General features: G+C 44.1%; 1 protein-coding gene across 4 annotated transcripts in view; it reads right to left on the reverse strand.

Moving 5' to 3' along the window:
* The window catches only part of MAGI2 (membrane associated guanylate kinase, WW and PDZ domain containing 2), an 825,111-nt gene that overhangs the window by 36,267 nt on the left and 762,111 nt on the right, over positions 1-26,733 (reverse strand). For all 4 annotated transcript variants that reach the window (XM_038740978.1, XM_038740977.1, XM_038740979.1 and 1 more), the window contains 2 exons: positions 26,041-26,284; positions 22,940-23,083 (listed from right to left, as the gene is read on the reverse strand). In XM_038740978.1, the coding sequence (XP_038596906.1) occupies positions 22,940-23,083; positions 26,041-26,284 (388 nt within the window). The remainder of the gene's footprint in view (positions 1-22,939; positions 23,084-26,040; positions 26,285-26,733) is intronic.

The raw sequence follows: 26,733 nt of genomic DNA on the forward strand, positions 1-26,733 counted from the left end.
GGGCTTGGGAGTCAGAGATCGTGGGTTCTAATCCCGGCACCACCACTTGTCAGCTGTGTGACTTTGGGCAAGTCACTTAACTTCTCCGTACCTCAGTTAACGCATCTGTAAAATGGGGATTAAGACTGTGAGCCCCACGTGGGACAACCTGATTACCTTGTATCTACCCCAGCACTTAGAACAGTGCTTGGTATATAGTAAGCACTTAACAAATACCATCATAATTATTATTACAATATAATTTTAAATGGTATTTGCAAAGCGCTTACTATGTACTAAGCATTGGGGTAGATTCAAGCTAATCAGGTTGGACACAGTCCATGTTCCATGTGGGGCTCACAGTCTTACTCTCTATTTTACAGATGAGGTAACTAAGGCACAGAGAAGTGAAGTGACTTGCCCAAAGTCACACAGCAGATGAGAGGCAGACTACCAGGCGTTTGTTCTACCCCTAGGCAATGCTGTACAGTCTAACAGGGGGACTGACAGAAATAATAATAATAATAATAATGGCATTTATTAAGCGCTTACTATGTGCAAAGCACTGTTCTAAGCACTGGGGAGGTTACAAGGTGATCAGGTTGTCCCACGGGGGCTCACAGTCTTCATCCCCATTTTACAGATGAGGTAACTGAGGCACAGAGAAGTGAAGTGATTTGCCCAAAGTCACACAGCTGACAACTGGTGGAGCTGGGATTTGAACCCCTGACCTCTGACTCCAAAGCCCAGGCTCTTTCCACTGAGCCACGCTGCTTCCGTGGTAACAAATATATTACAAATATCTTCTCTGTACTATTCATCCTGCGTAAGTGTTGAGAGGCTTTATATAAACACGTGAGAGCTAAAGGGGGCTTGGGGTGTTGCAAGTTAATTGGGAAAGGCTTGTTTGAGGAGGTGGGATTTTAGGGAGGACTTTGATGGTGGGGAGAGAGAGGTAAGGTAAATCTAGAGGAGGCTGACTGTGGTTCCAGAAAGGATTTGAGGTAGACTCAGAATTGTAATAATAATTATCATATTTGTTAAGCACTTACTATATGCCAAGCCCTGTTCTAAACGCTGGGGTAGATACAAGCTAATCAGGTTGTCCTGTGTGGGGCTTACAGTTTTAATTCCCATTTTACAGATGAGATAACTGAGGCACAGAGAAGTTAAATGGCCTGCCCAAGGTCACAGAGCAGGCAAGTGGTGGAACCAGGATTGGAACCCATGTCCTCTAACTCCCAAAACCATCCTCTTGCCACTAAGCCATGCCATTTATGCTCCCAAGTGCCTGGTATGGTATTTATTGAGCCCGGTTGGATGTGCATGTGCCTGTCGTGGTCAATGCTTTGAGCTGCGTTTGATGGAGAGGTTGATCTGAAAGGGCTTATCCTGTGGCATTTATGCACTCAGGTTATTTTTGTTTATATGGCTAATTGTCTTAATAATAATTTTTTAATGGAGGACGAAGCAGTTTTGGCATCAAAGCACCGTGCACACATTTGCAAATATGAATTGTGGGCATGGTGCTTTGATACAATCCATCAATAGTATTGAGTGATTAGCGCTGTACTAAGCACTTGGGAGAGTACAATATAGCAGAGTTGGTAGACACATTCCCTGCCCACAACAAGCTAGTGTACCAAGGTTAAGATACAGACAATAATAGAATAAAGTGCTTTCAGCCCTCGCGGAGTTATATTTTAAAGTGGAGGATACATGGAACTGTTAGTGTGGAAAAGCTGAAAAACAAGGTCCAAAGGGATGGGAAACCCACATAAAGCTGACGGTAAGGAGTTTCTGTTGGATGTGGAAGTGGATGGGCAACCATTGGAGTTTCTTGGAGAGTGGGGAGACATGGAATGAACAGTTTTGTTTTTGCTTTTTTTAAAAAAAAATGACCCAGGCAGCAGAGTGAAATATTGACTGCACTGAGGAGAGACGGGAGGCAGAGAAGTCAGTAAAGAGGCTGATGCAGTGATTGAGGAGGGATAATCTTGGACCAGGGTGATAACAATTTGGATGGAGAGGAAGGGGTGGAGATTCAAGAGATGGTAGAACCGACAGGATTTGTGATGGACTCAATATTCTGATGGAATGAGAGAGCTGAGTTGAGAATAAACCAGGATTATGGAGTTATGAGACAGGACAGGTGTTGACCTTAGACCACATTCCTGGGTAGAGAAAAACATTCAATTTTATGTGGTTTTTATTACCATGGCTTCAACCAGCTTGGCTACAGGAAGAAATAATTTTCTTTTCTTGCATGACACATTAGTAGCATAAAGCTGCATCTCTGCCATCACAACACCACTGCTGGAGACATTTTTATCTTGTTTTTTACCCAAACCCCCAAAGGGGTTTGGAACAACGGGATTAGGAGAGGATAAAAGGCTGGTGGGTTGGAATGGCTGTTTCCAGTGGAGAGCAAAGAAGCTGCTGGCTTCCTGCCACTTGAAGACTTGCCACACCCCTTGTCCTATTAATCAAAAATGGGGAGGAACTGTTGAAACCAACATCAAATCCGTTACTTTTCCATAGTCGAAGGGAAAAATGCTGCACTCCTGCCTCCACCTATTCTTTCTCCTTCCTTCACCAGTGCTGGCCGCTTTTGCCTAAAGGTAATTGATTAAAACCAGGCTTTGGGGAGTAGGCCTCCTTGTTCCTCTAGAATACCTCTTGAAAATTCAAATCAGGAGAGGGAAGGAGTTGAAGGGCACCAAATTCCCCTGTATGCAGGTGATGGGGGGTTGATGCTATTGAGGAGGAGGAAGAATATAAATTGGCATGAGAAGCAGCATGGCCTAGGGGAATGAGCATGGGCTTGGGAGTCAGAGAACCTGGCTCCACCACTAAGCTGCTGTATGACCTTGGACAAGTCACTTAACTTCTCTGTGCCTCAGTTCCCTTATCTACAAAATGGGGATTCAATATCTGTTCTGCCTCCTACATAGACTGAGTCCCATGTGGCACCTGATGATCTTGTATTTACCCCAGCACTTAGTACAGTCCTTGGCACATAGTAAGTGTTTAACAAGTACCACGATTATTATTACACAGCTAAAGGCACTAGGGTAAAGAAAAGGAGACTAGGAATTTCCTCTAGACTGTAAGCTCGCTGTAGGCAGGGAACATGTCTACCAACTCTGTTATATTGTACTCTAAGCACTTAGTACAGTGCTCTGCACAAAGTGCACAATAAATACAATTTTACCTTGGCCCAGGCAAACAAAGAGTGTTTTGGCATTACAGATCAGTCAGTTCAAGGGGCAATCTTTTCTCATTAGTAAGCTTCAGAGGATATCCTTCCCCCTGACAACTGCATAGTGGACCTTTCATGGGACCATTCCTCCTACCAGGGATTTGAGATTAGAGACCATGTGGACCATGGGTTTCCTTTCATGTGCAGGCCTGCTGCAATTTCAGTGGTCCTCTGCAAGAGCAAACTCTCATATGCTTCAGAGGCCCAGGGATATTTGAGCAACAGTGACCTGTATAAATGCTTGAGGCCAGGGTGAATTGTGTGGAATAAATGCTGAGGGGCTGAAGAGACCCCACAGATGCTATTTTTTTTAAATGGTATTTTTTAAGTGCATACTATGTTTCTTACTATTAGAGAAGCAGCATGGTATAGTGGATAGAGGATGGGCCTGGAAATCGGAAGGTCATGGGTTCTAATCCCAGCTCCCCCACTTTTCTGCTGTGTGATCTTGGGCAAGTCACGTCACTTCTCGTCTCAATTACCTCATCTGTAGAATGGGGATTGAGACTGTGAGCCCCCCATGGGACAGGGTCTGTATCCAACCTGATTTGCTTGTAATAATAATAATGATGGCATTTATTAAGCGCTTACTATGTGCAAAGCCCTGTTCTAAGTGCTGGGGAGGTTACGAGGTGATCAGGTTGTCCCACGGGGGGCTCACAGTCTCAATCCCCATTTTACAGATGAGGTAACTGAGGCCCAGAGAAGTTGTGACTTGCCCAAAGTCACACAGCTGACAATTGCTGGAGCTGGGATTTGTACCTCTGGCTCCAAAGCCCGTGCTCTTTCCACTGAGCCATGCTGCTTCTCTGTATTCACGTAGTAAGTACTTAAAAAATAACATTATTATTATTATTATTATTATTATCATCATCATCATTATTATTAGTCAAGCACTATTCTAAGCACTGGGGTAGATACACGGTTATTCTGTTGGACATAGACCCTGTCCCACATGGGACACCGAGTCTTAATCCCCATTTTACAGACAAAGTAACTGAGGCACAGAAAAGTTTAATGACTTGCCCAAGGTCTCACAGCAGACAAGTGGTGGAGCTAGGATTACAACCCAGGTCCTCTGACTCCTAAGCCCAAGCTCTTTCCACTAGGCCACGTACAGATATGTACATATCTGTAAATCATTTATTTATATGAATGTCTCCTCCTGTAGATTGTGAGTTCATGGAGAGCAGGGAAAGTGTCTACCAACTCTGTTGTGTTGTACTCTCTCAAGTGCTTAGTGCAGTGCTCTGTTCACAGTAACACTGTAATCACAACCATTGATTGGTTGATTGAGAGATGGCCTATTCTCTGGTTAGGCCATCAGCCTGGCATAAAGTTGGACAGAGGGGAGAACTGGGGAGGAAAGCAGGGAGTGATCTTTGTAACCTCCGCCTCCAGGAGCATGGAAGGGAGAATGGGGCTCAAGTGGTGGGGATCTGAGAATTTGAGTTTAAAGCATGCAAAGAAGTTAAATACAATAAATATAATGGGAGGGTGAGAAATTCTCCTTTCACCAAATCTATTTTCTAGTGATGAATTTCTTGTGTAAAAGACAAACGCCTTTATAACTCAATGGCAAACAATTAACACATTCTGATGGAGATTGCGATCGTGAAGTTTGTCATTAAAGGGTTTTGTGAGGGAAGAATTAAGAAAAATCACCCTTTTTTCACAGCTGACTTTTCACACCGACGTATTTTTAATGTGTGTGAAAATGTGAAACAAGATGTGAATTCCAAGCTCTTTGCTTGCTGATCATCTTGGCTTTCACAAAGGCAGTTCCTTGGTATTGGCAGCACTTCTTTACTACTTGACTAGATGGCATGATCTTCTGTTTCTTAAGGGCAGTGGGCACTCATGAATGCATGATGTGGAACTGGGCAAGATGGTTGAAATTCTCAGGACAGATAAAAACCTATGTCCCCCTGTCAGGTTACTTGAAGATGCCAAAATTCAAAAGGAGAGAATGTTTCTGATGCAGGGCAAGAAAGTTGGAATATAGAGGAGGATTAAAGGAACACTGGTGTGAAAAGACAATACCCCCAAATCCAGAGGGAGCACACTGACTCCAAAACAGAAGCAGCTGAAATAGGAAAGTGGGAGCTACTGCCAAAACCATCTGGGGAAAATAAGGACTAAATGGTCTTTTAAGGGAGTGATCATTAATGCAGATAAAGGATCTCTTTTCTATCAGATTTAAACATCCTCCTTCTACTTAGGCTTTAGGCCCCATGTGAGATAGGGACTGTGTCCGACCTGATTAACCTGCATCTATCTGGTGCTTAGAACAGCGCTTGACACATAGTAAATGCTTAACAAATACCATAAAAATAATAATACTCCATGTTATAGGGACTCCAGCTGTGTAGTGAGATTTAATGCTGACCTTGTGCCTGCAGTTTCAGATACATATTCCAGAGATAAAGGACCAGTGATGAGAGTAAAAATGCTAATTCCACTGTTGATGTTAGCTTAGGGACTTCATTTTAACCAAAAGCTAGCTGAAGTCAGGTATTCCTCATAAAGAAGAAAGACAACAAAACCCTTTTCAAATGCCTGGTTAGCTACAAGTAGCCAAAATAGTAGTAGTAGTGTCTGCCAACTCTGTTGTCTCCAAAGTGCTTTGCTGTGAGTTAACTAAGGGAGGCAAGTGGGCTTTCAGCAGGGCTTTGCGGATATGGAGAGCTGGGGTCTGTTGGATTTCACCCTTGTACTTGGATTTGCCCCCTTTTTTCACCCCACCCTCAGCCCTACAGAATTTACGTACATAGCTGTAATTTACTTATATTAATGTCTGCCTCCCCCTCTAGAGCGTAAGCAGGAAGCATGTCTACCAACTCTCTTGTACTCTCAATAACACTTATACAGTATTCTGCATACAGTAATTGCTCAATAAATATGATTGGAGGGGGTGAGGGATTTGCAAGCAGGGGAAGCAGGGCCACAGCACGAATGAGGGGGTGGAGGTGGGACTCTTGAGAGTAGGGTACTTTCCCCCAAAAGGTCAGCTTTGGATCAATGAAGACAGCAGGTCAAAAAAGCAGATAGGTTAGGTGGGGTGACTTGGTGGAGAGCCTTGAAGCCAACAGTGAGGAGTTTTTGCAGATGTGCAGGGGCACAGAGCCAGTAGAGGGTTTCGTGTAGCTGAAGAACCAGAACAACATTAACCTTTCATGTGAACCTGAGTTATAAAGTGGCATAAATTGATTTATTCTAAGCTCCCAGGCCAACTAATTTGTTTGACTGGAGATGGCAGGGTATGTAGTGAGGAGGTAATGGAAAAATGTTAAAAAAACCCAAACTGGTCAAAGGTGGTATCTCTCTGGATTGTTGAGTCCTCTCCCTGGGTATAACTGAGAAGACCCAAGGAATTGTTATTTGGCTTGCCTGCTTTCCAGACTTATTGTCCAGATCCTCAGGCTTGAAAGGTGTAGTAGCCTGTTGTAATGGCTTAAGGTAATTCCTCATTTTTCTTAAATTAACAGATCTACCCATTGCATTAACATTTAGACATTATTTGTCAATTCCGTGCTTGTTACAATGCGGATATCAACCAATCATACAATCAGTTGTATTTATTGAGTGCTTACTGTGTGCATAGCATTGTACTAAGCCCTTGGGAGAGAACAGTGTAACAGAGTTGGTAGACAGGTTCCCTGCCCACAAGGACCTTAGAGTTTAGAGGGGGACAGAGACAATGAAATAGATTATGGATTTGTACATAAGTGTGGGGCTGAGGGGGTGGTGAATATCAAGTCCTTAAAGGGTACTGACAGATCCAAGTGCAAGGGCGACACAGGCAAGAGAGGAAGTAGGGGAAATGAGGGTGACTCGGGGAAGACTTCTTGAAGGTGATGTGATTTTAGGAAGACTTTGAAGGTGGGGAGAGTGGTTGTGTGATGGATAAGAAGTGGGAGAGAGTTCCCAGCCAGACAAAAGATGTGGGAGAGGGGTTGGTGTGAGACAGTTGAGTTCAAGGTACAGGGAGTAGATTGGTGTTAGAGGAGCAAAGTGAGTGTTGTGTTATTTTCCAGTTCTGGCTACCCTTCAGGGTTAGATAAGTAGGCCCGAATGTGCCGGGCATGACTCCCTGCTGATACCACGCAGCAGTATTTCTCCAATTGACCGCTAGCCAGTTGGGTTCTGCAGATACTTCATCCTCACCCAGACAGCTTTGCTATTTCACTGTCTGCACCCGGTGCCCCGAGCAATTGCTCGGGTGCTATCCGCAGGGATCCCCCAGCCTCAGAGCCAGCTCCGCCAGTGGGGACCCACCACCAGCAGACCATGGGTGAAGCCAGAGAAGTAGTTTGTCTTAATGTATAGAGCAGGAATCTCGGAGTCAGAAGGGCCTGGGTTCTAATCCCAGCTCCGCCATGTTTGCTGTGTGACTTTGGGCAAGTCAATTCACTTCTCTGGGCCTCAATTCCCTTATCTGTAAAACGGGGATTTAAAAGTGAGTCCCTTGTGCAACAGGGACCGTCTCCAACCTGATTCACTTGTATCTACCCTAGTGTTTAGAAGAGTGCTTGGATAATAAGGCTGCTGGAACTGCAGAGGTGAGGATGAGATTTGGGGGAGTTCTTTTTTAAAAAAAATAGTATTTGTTAAGCACTAACTATGTGCTGGACAGTGTACTAAGTGCTGGGGTAGATAAAAGGTTGAACACAGTCTGTGTCCCATGTGAGGCTCACAGTCTTAACCCCCATTTTACAGAAGAGATAACTGAGGTACAGAGAAGTTAAGTGACTTGCCCAAGTGCACACAGTCAACAAGTGGTGGATCTGGGATTAGAACCTAGGTCCTCTAACTCCCAGCCCTTTGCTCTTTCCACTTGGCCTCATTGCTTTCTTATGGTGAGTTCCTGATGATTTCCATTTTATCACAGTAGATATCAGGTTCACTGGGGCAAGAGATGGGGGTAAGAAGGGCTCTCGGAGTTTAAGGAGGGAGTTAAAAGTCAGAAATAGTTTGCTTGGGCTGTGGGAGGAGAACAGTGCTGCTGGGTAGAGGAGAGGGCAGAGATAGAGCAAGTGAGCTGAGTTTGAGATGGAGGAAGTGATGTCTAGATTTCTTCCAACAGCCCTCCATGACGCAGGCTCATGAGCAGAGGAAGCAGACGGAAGAGGGAATTTGGGGCAGCAGGTCGGTAGTATGAGTTCAGCAAAAGGACAGGGTCTCAAGGAAGGGCATGGATTGTGTGCCCACAGAGAGGAAGTTGGATAAAGAGAGGAAGTTGGATAAAGAGACCAAATGGGGCATGATAGCCTGGGACAATCGATCAATCAATGGTATTTATTGAGAGTTTACTATGTACAGAGCAACATACAAAACTCTTGGGAGAGTACAATACAAGAGAAGTAGAAGCCACATTCCCTGCCCATAACCAGCATACAGTCTAAGAGGATAAATGGAGGGGGTCAAGTGTTCATAGGTGTCTGGGAGGAGGCTGGACACTTTTGCAGGGAGGAGGTGGGTGGGAGGCTGTGATTGGAGAGTGGGATTTTAAAACTGGTAAGGTTGATGTTTTACAATGACAAGAAATGGTGAGATCTAGCATGTGTCCTAGCTGGTGTGTAGCTGAGGTAGTGGGGACCGGGAGGTTGGCAGAGTTGAAGAGTGAGAGGAATAAGGTGGCTGGGAGGTCATCAGGAATCAATTGATCATACTGAATACAACTGAGCAGTTGGTAGGCAGGGAACAAGGAGCTCTGGATATTGAAGTCCCCAAAGTATCAGGGTAGAGCTGGGAAAGGAGAGGAGGAATCTGCGTGAGGCATCCATATGGTCCTGAAAATTGGAGCTGTAGATGATGCCAACTAGTAGTTGAATTCGGTCGTAGGGGTGAATCATGCGGACTTCAAAGGAAGGAGAAGTGATGGTGGAAAAAAACAGCATTAGGAAACAACATATTGTCTAAAATTAAAGTATCTTGTCAATGCACTTGAATTGTTGCTGTTTCCAAAAATCAAAGTTGACCCATCTACAGCCTCAGTCATCCGAAAACTGGGTCATCAACTCAAGCGATGGGAGCTGGTTGATTTGGCACCTTCTAATCAGGCTTGGGAAAAATCGATTTCCTTGATCACGGACTTTCCACAGGTTAGCCCCGTTTAATTTTTGACCAGTAGTGTTTCCATTGTAAAACTCTCTTCTCTCCCTTTCCTTCCAGGAACATCTGTTTTGCATAACCAGGAAGAGGAGTAGTGGGAGCTGCTGGCGATTTGGGGGGATGGCAGCAATGCAAGACGGAAAACTCTGACTGGAGCTCAGACTCGCTTAGACCACGGGAACCCACAGATGCGTGAATCAGGTGTCGTTGCTGTTTTGTACATCATTGCCTAAAAATGTGTTTTTCTTTTCTAAACCCAGGTAGTTCTGAGAGATAGTTTCCTTCCAGTGGCATGACTGTAATGGAAAACAGGATCTGCCTAGTAGTGAGATCCCATTCGAGATATTCATTCAATCATATTTATTGAGCACTTACTGTGTGCAGAGCACCGTACTAAGCGCTTGGGAAGTACAAGTTGGCAACATATAGAGACGGTCCCTACCCAACAACGGGCTCACAGTCTAGAAGGGGGAAGAGATAGAGATAGGGGGAGATAGAATGAAACAGCTAGCCGGTGACACTGGATCTTCTATATAGGCCTCACACCATATAGGCTTCTGTTTTATGTATCATACAGAACTCTCACTCAGTCTTATTTATTGAGTGTTTACTTTGAGCAGAGCACTGCACTATGTGCTTGGAAAAGTACAACTGAGTAAGAGGCTAAGTCCCTGGCCTCGAGGAGCTTGCAATCAAATATGGGTGGAGGAACTGACAAGACCCATTTGTAAACATGCCTGCTGCTGATAGCAGCCTGTCAAGAGCGAAATTATGAAAGGATCAGTAGTTTTTTTCATGGTATTTGTTAAGCACTTACTATGTGCCATGAACTGCTGGCTCACAGTCTTATTCACCATTTTACAGATGAGGCACAGAGAAGGAAGTGACTTTCCCATGGTCACACAGCAGACAAGTGGCATAGCAGAGATTAGAACCCAGGTCCTTCTGACTTCCAGGCTCATGTTCTATCCACTAATCCTTGCTGCTTCTCCAATTGAAATACATATGTGTAAATTCAGGCTAAGAATATACCTAAGTGCTGAGATGCATCTGATTAAACTAGCTGTTGGATGTGAACTGGGAAGGTGGAGTTTAATCAGGGAATGCCTTCTGGGAGAGGTAGAATTCAGGGGGTTTTAAAAAGGAGAGAGCTCTAGTCTAGCAGATTTTGAAGTTGGGGAAGGGCAAAAATCTTCACCTCCTGAATAGCTTTGATGAACCATTTACTGCGTGCAGAATACAATTTCAGGTACTTGGAAAACAATCAAAAGAAGTAAAAGACCCAGTCCCTACCTTTGAGAACATTCAATTTAATGCCTGTTAAAAACCCATATATATCTTGTGTTCAGCTTAGCTGAGCAATACATGTCTTTGAGGACACACATTTGTATTAAGTCCACAAAGAATGTATAATATTTAGGATATCTTTCGGATGTGTAATCTTAAAATCGTACTCTAGGAATCATGGCTTTTCCCTGTTATAGTGGAAGGTCCTGGAGCGAATGGGTCACTTCTTTACTCTGTACCTCCCAAGCACCTAGTACAGTTCACTGTACCAAGTGGCACTCAGTAAAGGCTACTGCTACTACCACTATTGTTCATTAACAGTTTCAGGAGAAATCATTCTCAGGAGGACCCCTCACAGTTCTATAATATTCAATTATTGTTGCCAATGACTCAGTACATTAGAAAGATTTTTCTACTGATGTTCTCAAATTAAATGGAAAATGGCAGCATTGTATTTCCCTAATGCTGAAGAAAACAATAAACATTATCCACTTTATTTTCTCATACAATTTTAAGTTGCATGTTAATTACATGAATTTTATACTTAGGAAGGTAGTAGAAGGCTTAAAAATCTTGTTTCTGTTCAAGTTAATTCAGATGGTCCATCCATGCGTGAGAACTACTGAGCTATGAAATTGGGCAGCATGTTTTCTGGCAATAATGAGGAGATAATATTCCTTAGAAGTAGTTAAGTGACATCACTATTGATAGGTTAATTGGAAATAAAAAATGTAGAGCTTTCTTTAATAATTGGAATAAAGAGCCTCTGGTCTATGTAGCTCCATGATGCGCTTTTGGAAAAAATCCCTTCTTTGAGGCTATTACTGATAAACCATCTGATTTCTAGAACCTGCTTGTTTCCACAATCAGAGTTCCTCAAACTCGATGATCTTTAATTGAGGTTCTGAAAAAGAGTCCATCTTTACAATCCGTGTACATGACACCTGTACCCACTTCCAAATTCTTGACCTGTTATTATTTAGCCAAAGAAGGACTCTTGTCTGTTGCCAAAATTATTTTCCGTAGAAAACAAATAGAATTTGATAGAAGGGTCCATCTTCCTGTTACAAGTGATCAAATGGAAAAAGTAGGCCCTATAGATCTGGGGCCTGGGACACACTTGTTGTCATTTAATTAATGGATTTTGTAATGAACCATATTAAAGCAGCAGCTCAGAAGTGATACTGGGTTTCCTCCCTTGTGTTTAACCTACAATCAAAATACGTTAGGCCTCCATCCATTCTTTGAGATATATTTGTGCTTCTCTCTAGTGTGTGTATGTCTGTGTTCAAAGCGCCAGTGGCTCGGGGATGGATTGCCCAGTGATTATCCTACTCATTCTCTGTTCTTTGTGCCCCAGGGGGAACGTGACACGCTAAAATCAATTTCTCCATGCTGATTCTCAGGACCAAGACTCATCTTCTGCTCTTGACATGGAGGCTATCACTGTCCAGTGTGAAGATTGCCCAGGTAGCAGTAATATCTTTCTACCTCTCTCTCAAATGATTTTGTTGGTTGATAGCAGGGCCCGAGAATCTATTTTAATGTCTGTCGTCCCCAGTAGACATGTAAGCTCCACGTGGACAGGGATCACGTCTACCAACTCTTATACTTTTTTGAGCATTTAGTACTATGCTCTACCCACAGGAAATGCTCAATAAATGCCATTTATTGATTGGAAAATTAACAACAGGCAAGTTTGCTATTTGTGAGTAGGGGTGGGTGGGGGCAGCAGACTTCAGTGAGATGTTTGGACTGGCTGGATTTAATTACTTGGGTCATCCCTGCTCCCCATTGTCATGGATAATTGGGGTTTGGTTGCTTAGGTGTTGATTTCTTGCTGCCACCAGGCAAATGTCTCCAAAGAGGTGGCCACAACTGTGGCATTTCATTCCACATGCTGGCTGGGGTGAAAGTAGCAAAGCTGCTTCAAGCCAACCAGGGCTTCTGGTGCTGGGGCTGCCTGGTTTTAGGCACAGTGACTTATTTTAGGTTCGAGAGGTTGAAATTCACTTCCAATATGAAGTAAACAAGACTTGGAGCGCTGCCCCTGAAGCGATGGTCAGTCCAATTCCCATTTTAGACACAGACTTAAGTATTTTTAATACAAGAGGTTAGACTCTGTGATGTGCAATACTTTGTCAAAACTTGTTTATTATGGTATGTATTAAGTGCTGACTATGTGCCAGGTACTGTACTAAGCACTTGAGTGGATACAGGAAAATCAGGTTGGGCACAGTCCATGTCCCACAGTCTCAATCCCCATCTTACAGATGAGGTAACTGAGGCACAGAGAAGAGAAGTGGCTTGCTGGGATAAGAACCCAGATCCTGCTGGCTCCCAGGTCCTCTCCACTAGGCAGCTCTGCTTCTCAACTTCACTGTTCTTTGCTGCTCATTCCGTAGAGTATAATAATTGAGAAAACTGGTTCATGAAATTTAATTAGACACCTGTTGCTAACTTTAATTTTTCTTTTGAGCCTTGATCAATCAATTAGTGGTATTTATTGAACATTTGCTGAAGAACATTGTACTAGGTGATTGGGAAAGTGCAATATAATAGAGTTGGTAGATGTGATCCCTGCTCACAAGGAGCTTACACTCTACATATGTGTAATCTACCTGAAATTTATTTATTTATGTATCTTAATGTCTGTCTCCCCCTCTAGACAGTGAGCTCATTGTGGGCAGGGAAAGTGTCTGTTTGTTGTTGTATTGTACTCTCCCAAGTGCCTAATACAGTGCTTTGCACACAGTAAGTGCTCAGTAAATACGACTGAATGAATGAATGGGCCAGGCACTCTACTAAGTAGAGACAAGCTAATCATCTTGGATACAGTCCATGTCCCACATTGGGCTCATAGTCTCAATCCCCATTTTACAGATGAGGTAACTGAGGCACAGAGAAGTGAAGTGACTTGCCCAAGTCAGTTGCCCAGCAGATGAGTGGCAGAGCCGGGATTCCACAAAAGAGCAAGTATTTTTGTCCTTATTTTTTTTCCTTTGGGAGAAAGTACAGGAAATGATTGAGTTTCAGAGTATTCACTCAGATTTTTAAAAAGATACCAGTCAATGAATCACTTTGTTTAATTCTCTTAAAATTTATTATACTACAGAAATATATTCAACTGTGCTGGAAGAGACTTAATTTGCATTTCTCTGCTGGGTACTTTATGATGGTGGTCACAGCAATGCCTGTATGTTAATAATATTCTCTTTGGGTGTTGCCACTTCTGATAAACTATCAGCATGGCTCACAATTCATTAAGTTGACATTACATTGGAACAACACTTGTATTCCATAATTTAATTCCCCAAACCATCATCACAGTCACAGCATTAAGCGGGAACCTGCATTCAGAAGGGATAGTCCTAGGAGACAGAATCTATAGGGAGAAGACTAGGAAGCACTGTCCAGGAAAACAAATAAAAATGGCTATGAGAAAGATGACATTCCCAGAAGATGTTCTCATAAGCAGTGTTTTTATTAGCCTGTTGTTCACAGCCTCTAGAGGAAATCCAGTGTGGCAAATTCCTTCAACTCCCTAATTTTTTTGCTACTCTACCAGAAAATATGGCAGAGCAGAAAATTGCCACTTTAGGTAATATAGTTAAATGAGATGTAAATTGGTTTTCTAACCCCACATCCCAAAAGGATCTATATCTTCCTGCTCCCCTCTAAACTGTAAGCTCTCTGTGGGCTGGTAACATGTCTACCAACTCTGTTATATTGCTAAGTTTTACTCTCCCAAGCGCTCAGCACAGAGCTGTGGACACAGTAAGTACTCAATAAATACCATTGATTAATTGATACTTCTCCAGGAAAATGCCAACTGATCTCTCATCACGGTGGTTAACTCACTCCCAGCCTCTGCTTATGTCTCCTTTGTCTAGGAGGGGGAAAGACTTGAGCTATTAGATCTTAGCTGCTTCTACAACTAGCATATCTAGCTCTGGGACTACCATTCTCTATGAAAGGCATCTTTTTCCTCATTCTTAGGGAAAATGATATGGATCCAAATGAGCCTGTAAGAACAGAAACAGAACTACTGCTAGTGTGGAAAGATAGTGCCCACATTCCCCAGTATAAAGTGTGAGTTGTTCAGAAAGGAACTCCATCCTATATTTATTCCCATCTTGAGTGGTGAGGGATTTTCCGATAATGTTTGCTGGGGCTGTTTGGGTTTTCATTTTCCCTGAAGTTATCCCATCCCTACTGTTAAAGAAACCAGGCACTGAAACAAGATTTTGTACTGCATCTTCGTCCCCAGAAGCCTGCTTCTTTTAAGGCTGTAGGAAAGTAGGTGAGTGATTTCTAAACGGAGAGTTTTCTGTAACTATGTTCTTTAAAAAAAAAATATTTTGAAACACATCTAGAACAACAGTTCAAGCATTTGCTTCCAGCTACAGCCCATGGTACTTGAAACTATGGATCTAAACAAAATACAGCCAACTTTCCCACGGGCCAGCCACCGTTAAAACTTGTCTCTCCCTCCCCTTCTCTTTCCTTGTGCACCTTTTCCTTCCAGCTCACAGGATCTAGGATGGCCAAAGCAGTAAGGAACGGTGGGGTGGATGCGGGTGTGGGGTTGCAAGGGTCAACCTGGCTGGGCAGAAGATGAGGACCTAGAGCCAGATGGAGGGAGAGAAGACAGGTAGCTTACTTGATCAATAGGTGTTAGTGCTGGGGTTATTAATGAGACAACTGATAGTGAAAGATGGAGCAAGGAGACTTAGAAGGTGAGGGCTGTGAAGAGGGAGTGATCCTCTCCTTCATTCAGCAGGTCAGAATGAAGCTTCTTTTTCGGTATTTGTTAAGCGCTTACGATATTGCGGGCACTGTACTAAGCGCTGGGGATTAGCTTGGATGCTGTCCCTGTCCCACATGAGGCTCACAGTCTTAATCTCCATTTTACAGATGAGGTAACTGAAGCCCAGAGAAGTTAAGTGACTTGCCCAAGGTCACACAGCAGACAAACGGTGGAGCGGCGATTAGAACCCAAGTCCTTCTGACTCCCCAGCTCATGCTCTCTCCGAAAGGCCACGCTGCTTCTGACTGCATTCAAGACTCCAGCTCTCTAATGCCAGCCAAGTCAGGTAAGGGGAGTCAAAACAGAGACAGAGAAACTTTGGATCCATGGGGGTCTAGCTCACCTAGGTCCAACACACTGCTTTGGGCCCCTGCAACCTGCAGGCTGGCTGGATGCGTAGGGACACTTAAAGGAGAGGAGCAAGGTCCTGGTGGGGCAGAATGCTTTGCTGGGTGTTAGAGCAGTCAGTCAGTCATATTTATTGAGTGCCTACCTTGTGCAGAGCACTATACTAAGCACTTGGGAGAGTACAATATAACAGACACATTCCCTATCCACAACAAGCTTACTGTCTAGAGAAGCAGCGTGGCTCAGTGGAAAGAGCCCAGGCTTGGGAGTCAGAGGTCGTGGGTTCGAATCCCCACTCTGCCACTTGTCAGCTGTGTGATCTTGGGCAAGTCACTTCACTTTCCTATGTCTCAGTTCCCTCATCTGTAAAATGGGGATGAAGACTGTGAGCCCCACATGGGACAACCTGATCATCTCATATCCCCCCCAGCGCTTAGAACAGTGCTTTGCACATAGCACTTACCAAATACCATCATTGTTATTATTAGAGGACTGCAGCTCCACCATTAGAAGAAAAATCCCCAAGCTCCCTAGTTGAGGCACTTGCTGGCAATTGGCAACCGCTCAGGTAAGATAGAGCCCCTGGACTGTTGCCTTTCTGATCACTTTCTACAAAAGCAGGTGAAAACCCCAGTAGCAGTGAGGGCAGGATCCCGAGCCTCTCTCTCCACAGCCTTGACCCAGGGCAAGTGAGGGAGGGTCAGGAATGGAATCTTAGAGCTCAGGGGCCTCAAAGGTAATCTTGGCCAGCTCTCTGCCTCCAGGCTAAACCACACAGGACAAGGTGTGTGTCTGCAGCCATCCTTTTATTAGAGAGCGCCAGGTTGTGGGGACTTCAAAACTTTTCTAGATAGCCTGTTCCAGGCAGACCCTCCTAGTCAAGACATCCCTCCTTAGGTGTAAAGGAGCTCTCGCCTGCTGTCCATTTGCCCGTGCTTGCTTCTTCTAAAACCCCTGCATCCACTGGAAGATGCAATTATCAAGCCATCTGCTTACCACCTTTCCTCCCGGATAAACAATATGGTACTACTGTTTTGCTATGTACATATGCTTATAAAATGTTGCTTTTCTTTCCAAGGCGAAAAGCCGTTTTTACAGCCTCAGGCCCTGCCACCTTGTCTCTTGAGAAGTCCAATGTCCTTTTAACTGCATCTCCTGCTCTAGAGTTTTAAGTGTTTCCACATTTTCTTTCTACCTGGAGCACGGCTCCCTGAATTAATCTCTGTGCTCCAGTGGCCTTCATCAGTAAAATGTTTTGTATGTTCATCAGTCTTTGCTGGATTTGGCACTTCCCATTTTCTATTTACTTCCAGTTTTTAATTAGATTAGGTCCCTGAGGATTCTGTATTGCAACACTAGTTTTGATGTTGGGCTTTCTATCAACTTTATCAATTCCTTTCACAAATCCAAACTGTCCTATTAACACTCCTACACCCCTAAGAGACAAAAATCCATTAATCTTTCTCCTTGATGAGAATGGGTGTGGTTGTTTTATCCTAGTACTACGCCAGGTCTCTAACAACGCTTTTCTAAAAAGGTGATGATCCTTAACTTCGACAGTGACTATTTCTTTCTAATGATAATAATAATGGTGGTATTTGTTAAGTACTTACCATGTGCCAAGTGCTGGGGTAGATACAAAGTAATCAGGTTGTTCCCAAGCATGATTCACAGTCTTAATCCCCATTTTACAGATGGAGTAACTGAGGCACAGAGAAGTGAAGTGACTTGCCCAAGGTAACACCAGACAAGCAGTGGATGTGTGATTAGAACCCACATCCTCTGCCTCCCAAGTTGCTAGGCTGTGCTCCAATCAGCACAGGCGCTGTATCATATGGGACTTACAGGCTAAGGGGAAGGGGTATCTTATTTTATCCCCATTTTACAGATGAGGAAACTAAGGCCCAGAGAAGGTAAGTGACTTGCTCAAGGTGTCACAGCAGGCAAGTGGCAGAGCCAGGATTAGAACTCAGGTCTTCTGCCCCCAGGCCCCTGGTCCTTCTGTCACTGGCCTTTGTCTCTGTGGGGTTAGAGTGTTTTTGGTCCTCTCTTTCCAGTATTTTTAATATTAGAATTAATTGGCGATGCACAGTTCTCAAACACTTTTGGACAAAGATTTTACTACCTCTTCCGTGGAATGGAGGGAGTCCACCACATTGGGTTGAGCACAGCTACCCTTCAGGTCAATGTGCTGCTGACTGAGCTAACCTTTCAAGAGTTCTTTGGAATTTCAAACTACTCTCCAAATTTCTCCCTTTTTCCTCTGCCAGAATTGCTGGGAAAAGAAGCCAGCATTCAATCTGAGGCCCTCTGCCCCTCTGTACCTGCTGTCTTGCTTTCAGATATGCGGTTAGTAAATAGTGTTGTCAATCAATGGTTCCTCTAGTGGAAGAGCACTGGTAAGCCCTGAGGCCTGACAGCCCACTTTAACCAGAGAGCAAGCTGAGGTGGAGTTAGGATTAGCCCTGGCACTGCGAGGAAGGAGTAGATTTCAAAGTCCTCCAGCAGCACGGTGTCTGCTAGGAAGCCTTGAGGGCTCGCCCTAGAGCTGCAGGCTCCCAAAGAGGGGAGGAGGAGGACACGGATGTTTCTGCTCTGGGTATAGGCCAGGCTTTCCCTCTGCTCTCACCTTCATGAAGTACAGGGGAAGTGGGTGAGATTTCAGAACTCAGAAGACTTTGAGCTCCAGGTGGGACATGGACAGTGTCCAACCCCATTTGCTTTTATCTTCCCCAGTGCCTGGTACATAGCAAGCCCTTAACAAATACCACAATTATTAATCATTATGATTAGAAAGGGGCAGAGCAAGCAGGGAGGAGGAGAGGGCAAATGGGATGAGGTGAGTTTTACTTTCCCATTTGTTATTTGCATTATCCTCAACTCACAGCACTTATGTGTATATCTATAAATAATATATTACACATTATTTACTTATATCGATGTCTTTCTCCCCATCTAGACTGCGAGCTTGTTGTGGGCAGGGAATGTATCTACCGCTCTGTTGTTTTGCACTCTCCCAAGTGCTTCGTGTAGTGCTCTGCACAGAGTTAGTGCTCAATAAATACCATTGATGGTGATGCCCCTCTGCCTCCCTCCCCTTCCCCATCTGGGGGTTGCTCAGGAGAGCTTACACCTCTGTTGATAATAATTGTGGCATTTGTTAAGCACTTAATGCGTGTCAAGCACTGGGGTAGATAAAGTTAATCAGGTTGGGCCCTTCCTTGTCCCACATGGGGTCACAGTTGAAGTAGGAAGCAAACATTTCTACAAGCTTTCTCTCTCAAATGGGCCCAGAAACCAGTGCCTATCCTATTAACGTCACTTGGAGCACTCAAGAAATGGTTAACTATATGCTCACAACCTTTAAACAATGAGTGTATTTGCAACAACTTATTTTCCTGAACAAGAAAAAAAAAAGCCAACTTCATTAACTGCAGACATATCAGATCCGTAAGTGGTTTGCATTGTTGCTGGAATTATAGTTCTACCAAGAATTCCAAAGACTAAATAACCTATCTTTCAAGGAAAGAGAAGCACAATTCCCAGGATTCTTTGGTCTTAAGAGACTCTTTAATCCTGTGTAAAACCTGCAATTATCAAATCGGTGAACTGACATTTTGAAATTTGAAGAGGCAATCTGAAACAACCAATTCTAAATGAAAAACAGGAAGCCATAGAGAAGTTGTGGATCCTTCAAGAAACTAGAAAGCTGGAGTTCTAATCTTTGCTTTCCCCTCAGACAGTACTGTGGCCTTGGGCAAGACACTGCTTCAGTCTTTCTATCAACTAGTCTATCGAAGTAGGAATGGGTGAGTATCTTGGCCTATAATAATAATAATAATAATAATAATAATTGTGGTATGTGCAAGGCACTGTACTAAGCACTGGGGTGGAGACAAGCAACTTGGGTTGTGTCAAAAGACCTCTTATCTCTTGGACCATCAAATCCTGGTCCAGAGTTTCACCTCTGTCTTTTTCCTTGGAGGGAAGAGAGGTCAATCAATGGTATGTACTGAGTATTTACTGTGCACAGAGCACTGTACTAAGCGCTTGAGAGTTGGCTTGCCCACAGGGAGCATACAGTCCAGAGGTGGTGACAGATGTTAAAATAAATTACAGATATGTACCTAAGTGCCACGGGGCTGAGGATAGGGTGAGTACCAGGAGCTTAACGGTTACGGATACCCCTGCATAGGTAACACAGAAGGGACAGGGAGTATGGGAGATAAGGGCAGATAAGTGGAGTAAGACTTTGATCATAGGGGTTGAAAAATAACAGTGAAATCCTAGGAGCAGGCAGGAGAGGGTCCCACGAATAAACCTTGCACTTTGCAAGCTGCCCCACTGAACATAACAATGACCACAACTCAACATGGCCTATCATGGACCTTTCTGTAGGGTTCCTCAAAAGCTGCAGTTGTTTCTTGGTCTCCCCTGGCCACTTTCCAGGCTTATATAATAATAATAATAACAATAATAATAATAATAATGACATTCATTAAGCGCTTACTATGTGCAAAGCACTGGGGCGGTTACAAGGTGATCAGATTGTCCTATGGGGGGCTCACAGTCTTAATCCCCATTTTACAGATGAGTTAACTGAGGCACAGAGGAAGTTAAGTGACTTGCCCAAAGTCACACAGCTGACAATTGGCAGAGCCGGGAGTTGAACCCACAACCTCTGACTCCAAAGCCTGTGCTCTTTCCACTGAGTCATGCTGCTTCTCTTATATAATACTACTACTACTACTAATAATAATAATGGCATTCATTAAGCGCTTACTATGTGCAAAGCACTGTTCTAAGCGCTGGGGAGGTTACAAGGTGATCAGGTTGTCCCACATGGGGCTCACAGTCTTCATCCCCATTTTACAGATGAGGTAACTGAGGCACAGAGAAGTGAAGTGGCTTGTCCAAAGTCACACAGCTGACAAGTGGCGGAGCCGGGACTTGAACCCATGACCTCTGACTCCAAAGCCCGTACTCGTTCCACTGAGCCACGCTGCTTCTCTGGCCCCAGACACAGAGGTCTGGCTTTTGAGAGTTGCCTGAATTTTTCTGGGTAGGATGCTGGTGGAAACAGCATGAAAAGAAACAAATGCCATCATTATTATTAAAGAGGGTCAATTCTTCCATTACCCTAATGTGTGCCCTCAGGCAAGCCACTTACCCTCTCTGGGCCTCAATTTCTTTTAGTGTACAATGCCAAGAAGGATGTTTACCTTATAGGGATGCCATGAGGACAATACAGAATCGTTGATTTGAAAACACTCGGCCAAATCAAAGTGTTGCGAGTGGTCTCTGTATGCCTTGCTGCCATCTACTGTGTTATGGATTACATCCACAGTATGTAGGTAGCCTCCCTGGGTTACTTCTGCTAAATTTTAAGCAGGGGACTACACTTTGTCAAAGGGTTAGTGCAGCAAAAATACGCCAGGGTTTAGATATGCTCTGGGGTGGCCTATGTAATTAACTAATATTCTAAATCACTTGTCAGAAGAACTGGGTTCTAACCTCAGCTCTGCCACTTGCCTGGTGTGTGACTTTGGGCAAGTCACTTAACTTCTCTGTGCCTCAGTTTCCTCAACTGTAAAATGGGGATGAGTACCTGTTCTCCCTCCAACTCAGACTGTGAACCTAGTGTGGGGCAGGGACTGTGTCTGACCTGATTAAAATTGTATCTACCCAGTGCTTAGAACAATAGATACAGAGTAAACACTTAACAAATACTATTATTATTAGGATCAAACAATACATCTGTTCGGTAAAATCTGATTTTTAAAAATTTATTGGGCTTATACTGAGTGGATGTTTTGTCTGCAGATAAATGTCAGAGGGCGTCTTTGGTCAAAACAAAACGTATGCCTGCTTCCTGACAAATGCCTTTGGTCTTGCAGTTTCAAGAAGGAAAGGGCCTTTAATTATTCAGTGGTATTTATTGAGTGCTTACAGTGTCCAGAGCACTGTACTAAGCGTTAGAGAGAGTCCAAAACAGAGTTGGTAAACACATTCCCTGCCCAATAGGCACTTAGAGTCTAGAAGGGGAGACAGACATTCAAATAAATTATGGATGTGTACACTGTCAGTTTTGGGGGTGAGTGAATGTGTTACCAACTCCATTATATTGTACTCTCCCAAGTGTTTACTACAGTGCTCTGCACGCAGTAAGTGCTCAATAAATTGATAAGTACTCTGGGGACAGGCAGAAGAAACAAAATGCTTCCACATAAACTTGTTCTTTGAAAATTGGCTAGAAGCTTGTAATCATTCTGCAGAGCCAGGACTATCAAATAGAATTCACCTATTATTCTATACTATAGTATATTAGAAAGCCCTGGTGCTGGGCTGTTGTTTTTTGTTGCCCTAACCCTTAGACAAAGTATAGTCCCTTCATTCAAACTCAGCAGGAATTCACCAGTTCCATAGACCCATGTGTGAGTGAAGCTCAATTGTTCAAATTAACTGGAATCCAAAGTGGTAGACATGATTAAATGCTGAGAATGAAAGCAGATGGAGATTTGCTTGTTTCAGGCCATCATAGTTTGAATTATTTTTAGTTGCATGAACTTTGGTTTGGGTAACTGGGGTCAGGAGACTAGCATTGGGATCACGGGTGTTTTTGAGGACTCACAGCCATATGATCTGCCCTTGAAGAATAGAAATAGGTTCATGAAAAGTCCGTGTCACAAGCCACCTCACCCAGTGCCCAGCCTGTGACAGATGTCACCACCTCACATGCCCCATTCTAGCTAGCAGACACACAATGAATAGGAAAATTCCTTTGTGGATGAGAGTCTGCTGGCAAGGTAGAAGCCTCCTGAAATATTTACCAAAAGCCCCCATGGCTCTGGCAGGAAAACCTAATCTCAGTATAATTTGAGTTCCAATCCTGGCTCTGCTGCTGTGAGCCTCATGTGGGACATGGACTGTGTCCAGTCTGATTACCTTGTATCTACCCCAGTGCTTAGTATAGTGTCTGGCCCAAAGTTAGCATTTAACAAATACCATTAAAAAACCGTCAACAATCTGAGATCGAACAATTATTCATCTCTCTGCAGTCTACTCCAGCTGCACTCCTTGGCAATTTCACTGGAAAATGAACCCAGCTCGTGCGAGTCTAGAGAAGAACGGACACTTACCCTCATCCTTCCGTTCCTTATTGCCGGCCCGTCTTCTGCCAACCTCAACACGAAAAGATCCATCTTGTACTCCCGTCCTCCACGGATGCTGAATCCAAATCCTTTGGCGCCTTTCTCCATGTCCACGGTAAAATAATCAAAATCCTGCTTGGGCAGAAAACGGGATGCACAATTTCATAATCAATCCATTTCCCCCAAATGCTCCTATGCAGTGCGGTCAAGGTGAGTCCATGGTCCCAGACAATCACTCTCCCCTGCTTCAAAGTCTTATTGAAGGCACATCTCCTCCAAGAAGCCTTCCCCGACTAAGCCCTCTCTTCCTTTTCTTCCAGCCCCACAACACTTATGTACATATCTGCAATTTATTTATATTAATGTCTGTCTCCCCCTTAAGACTGAAAACTCATCATGAGCAGGGAATGTGTCTGTCACACTGTTATATTATACTCTCCCTAGTGCATAATACAGTGCTCTGACACAGTAAGCACTCAAATATAACTGACTGACTGACTAAGGGGCCTTGTCATGACAGGTAATTGGTGTCCTTGGCAATTGCCGCTGCCTGCAAAAGTTCTGTTCATAGGAAACAGTGTGAGGGACAGTGCTTTGCTCACCTCTTCCAAGACAACCAGTGCCCTATTGCTGTAGCCCACCTCCCCTGACTGTGCCTTTCCAATCCTCAAGTCACTGACCTCTGAGGGTAGCAGCTGGCCACAGTCCTCTTTGCTAATGGGGGCAGAGGAAAAAGGAGCGGATGGTTATCGGGGGTGTGCGGAAACAAAGGGAGGCTGGTGACTTGGGCTAATGGCTATTTCCCACTCTCCCCTCTAGACTGTAAGCCTGTTGTTGGCAGGGAGTGTGTTTGCTTATTGTTGCATTGTATTTTCCCAAGTGCTTAGCACAGTGCTATGCACACAGTAAGTGCTCAATAAATATGATTGACCGAATTACTTTCATACAAGAAGGCTTTGGGGATGAAAAGAAGGTTTTCAGGACCCATTAAGACCTGCTCTGTAACTCCCTCAACCCTTCTTCCTGAACCAAACACCCCTGCTGGGAAAGTTCACTCATTCATTCAGTGGTATTTATTGAGCACTTACTGTGTGCAAAGCACTGTACCAAGCGCATGGGAGAGTGCAATATAACAATAAACAGACACATTCCCTGCCCACAACAAGCTCGCAGTCTAGAGGGGGTGACAGACACTAATATAAATAAATAAATAAATTACAGATATATACATAAATGCTATTGGCAGGGAGGAGGGATGAATGAAGGGAGCAAGTCAGGGTGATGCGGAAGGGAGTGAGAGGAGAGGAGGGCTTAGTCAGGGAAGGCTGCTTGGAAGAGCCTTCATTAAGGCTTGGAAACCCGGGAATGCTAGTCCTCATCCGGAGCCACTATGACGGCTCTGAATTCAGGTACGTTTGCCCTGATGACTGGGAGGTAGAAACTAAATCCAGCAACTTTTGCAAGTGAGTGAGATTCATGATCCAACAGCAGGGGACTGAGTTGGAAAACACTCTGACTTCAGTCATTTTAACAATTAGCTTTTTTTGTTTGCTTCCTTGCAAATATGTTGCTAAGAGTCTTCTCCTTCTCTAGATTGTAAACTAGCTGTGGGCAGGGAATGTGTCTTGTATTGTTTTCTTGTACTCTCCCAAATGCTTAGTACAGTGCTCTGCACACAGTAATTGCTCAATAAATATAGTTCTGGGGCCCCACCTCTCATGTCACCCCCTGATCCACCTTCTGCTGAGCATCGGGATGAAACCATGGAGGTTTGGGGTGTGTTTGACTTGCAGGTTAGCAATGGGAGAATGAACCAGACTGTTGGAATCCTTGGTTGGAAGAGAGATTATTTACATCAAACTTACGTGCACAAAAGTGTTTGTCCCCATCAATCAATGCTCTGCACACAGTAAACACTCAATAAATATGAATGAATGAATGGAGAGCACTGTACTAAGCACTTAGGAGAGTTGGTAGACACATTCCCTTACCACAAGGAACTTACATTTTAGAGGATTGTAGGGGACAGCAGGAACAGCTTTGTTATAGTACACCTGGAGGGACATTATTTTAGGGACTTTCTGGCCCTTAGTCAGGAACCTGGAATTGAATCTGAGTTGGCCTTAAATGGTATAATTACCCTACTTTGTGACTATTCTGCAGGAAAAACAGCATTCTTAATCATATTTATTGAGCACTTACTGTGTGCAGCTTACTGAACTAAGCACTTGGGAGAGTACAGTATAGCAATAAGCAGACACACTCCCTGCCCACAGTGAGCTTATAGACTGTAGTCTACATTCCAAATAGCACCGTGGAACACCTCTTAAATTGTCAGCTGTTCCCAGAGTAATTCAAGAGGACTGCATTCTGTTGAGTCAAAATGCTGGTATAAAGGACTACAGACATGATGCCTTGTGGAGTGTGGCTTGCATAAGAATTTCCTTTATACCCCTTTCTTATATTGTGAGCCCCTTAGGGGGCCAGGCACCAGGTCTAATTCTCACCTGTGAATTTGTTCCCTGTGCTTACCATAGTGCTTGGCACACAGTAAGTGCTTAATAAATACTGCTAGCACTACTAACCCTGAACAGGCAGCAATTCAGGATCATCCACCTGGCCCTGTCCTGTACATGCGATCACAGTTCTTTTCCTTATTTCTGTTCACTAAGGCCTGGTCACCTTGGATTAAATATCCACTCTGTCCAAGCTCTGAGCCCGCTGCCTTTTGAGAAGCAGCTTGGCCTAGTGGATAACGCATGGGCCTGGGACACAAAAGACCGCTCCACCACTTGTCTGCTCTGAGACCTTGGGCAAATCATTTAACTTCTCTGTGCCTCAGTTACCTCATCTGTAAAATGGGGATTAAAACTATGAGCCCTCTGTGGGACCAGGACTAGACTGTAAAGTCATTATGGGCAGGGAATGTGCCTGTTCTATTGCTATATTATACTCTCCCAAGCACTAAGAGCAGTGCTTTGCACTAAGTAAGCACTCAATAAATACAACTGACTCACTGACTGACTGCCAGTGCCTGGCACATAGCAAGCACTTAACAAATACCACAATTATTATTTTTCCCCTCGTACCTGGGGCTGCTGCCGGTAGTCTGAGAGAGGATACTGCCGAGTGTCAGGAGAGTGTTGCCGGTAGTCTATAAGCGGTGGCTGCCTGTAATCCAGTGGGGGTGGCTGCTGGTAGTCCACGCCGGGCGGGTGCCTGTAGTCCAAGGGTGGCTGCCTGTAGTCCGTGGATGGCTGCCTGTAGTCTGTGAACGGAGGTTGTCGGATGTCTGGCTTCACATCCTGCCTCGCTTTCACTTCCGACCTATAACTGAATGAGTCAGGATGGTTATGGTGGTGAGTGGGAAGGCGTGGGGCGGGGGGTCCCGGTTCAGCCAGGAAAGGGGAGGATGTGTCTCTTTTCTCAGAATATTCTCATTTCTTTCAAGCTTTACGGCATGCCAAGAACACTATGAATCCCTGACTGATTCTCCCTGCTTTATAATAATAATGACATTTATTAAGCGCTTACTATGTGCAAAGCACTGTTCTAAGCGCTGGGGAGGTTTCAAGGTGATCAGGTTGTCCCACAGGGGGCTCACAGTCTTCACCTCCATTTTACAGATGAGGGAACTGAGGCCCAGAGAATAAGAATAATAATAATAATAATGACATTTATTAAGCGCTTACTATATGCAAAGCACTGTTCTAAGCGCTGGGGAGGTTACAAGGTGATCAGGTTGTCCCACAGGGGGCTCACAGTCTTCACCTCCATTTTAC

Source organism: Tachyglossus aculeatus (assembly GCF_015852505.1).
Source record: "Tachyglossus aculeatus isolate mTacAcu1 chromosome 12 unlocalized genomic scaffold, mTacAcu1.pri SUPER_6_unloc_1, whole genome shotgun sequence".
Taxonomy (NCBI): Eukaryota; Metazoa; Chordata; class Mammalia; order Monotremata; family Tachyglossidae; genus Tachyglossus; species Tachyglossus aculeatus.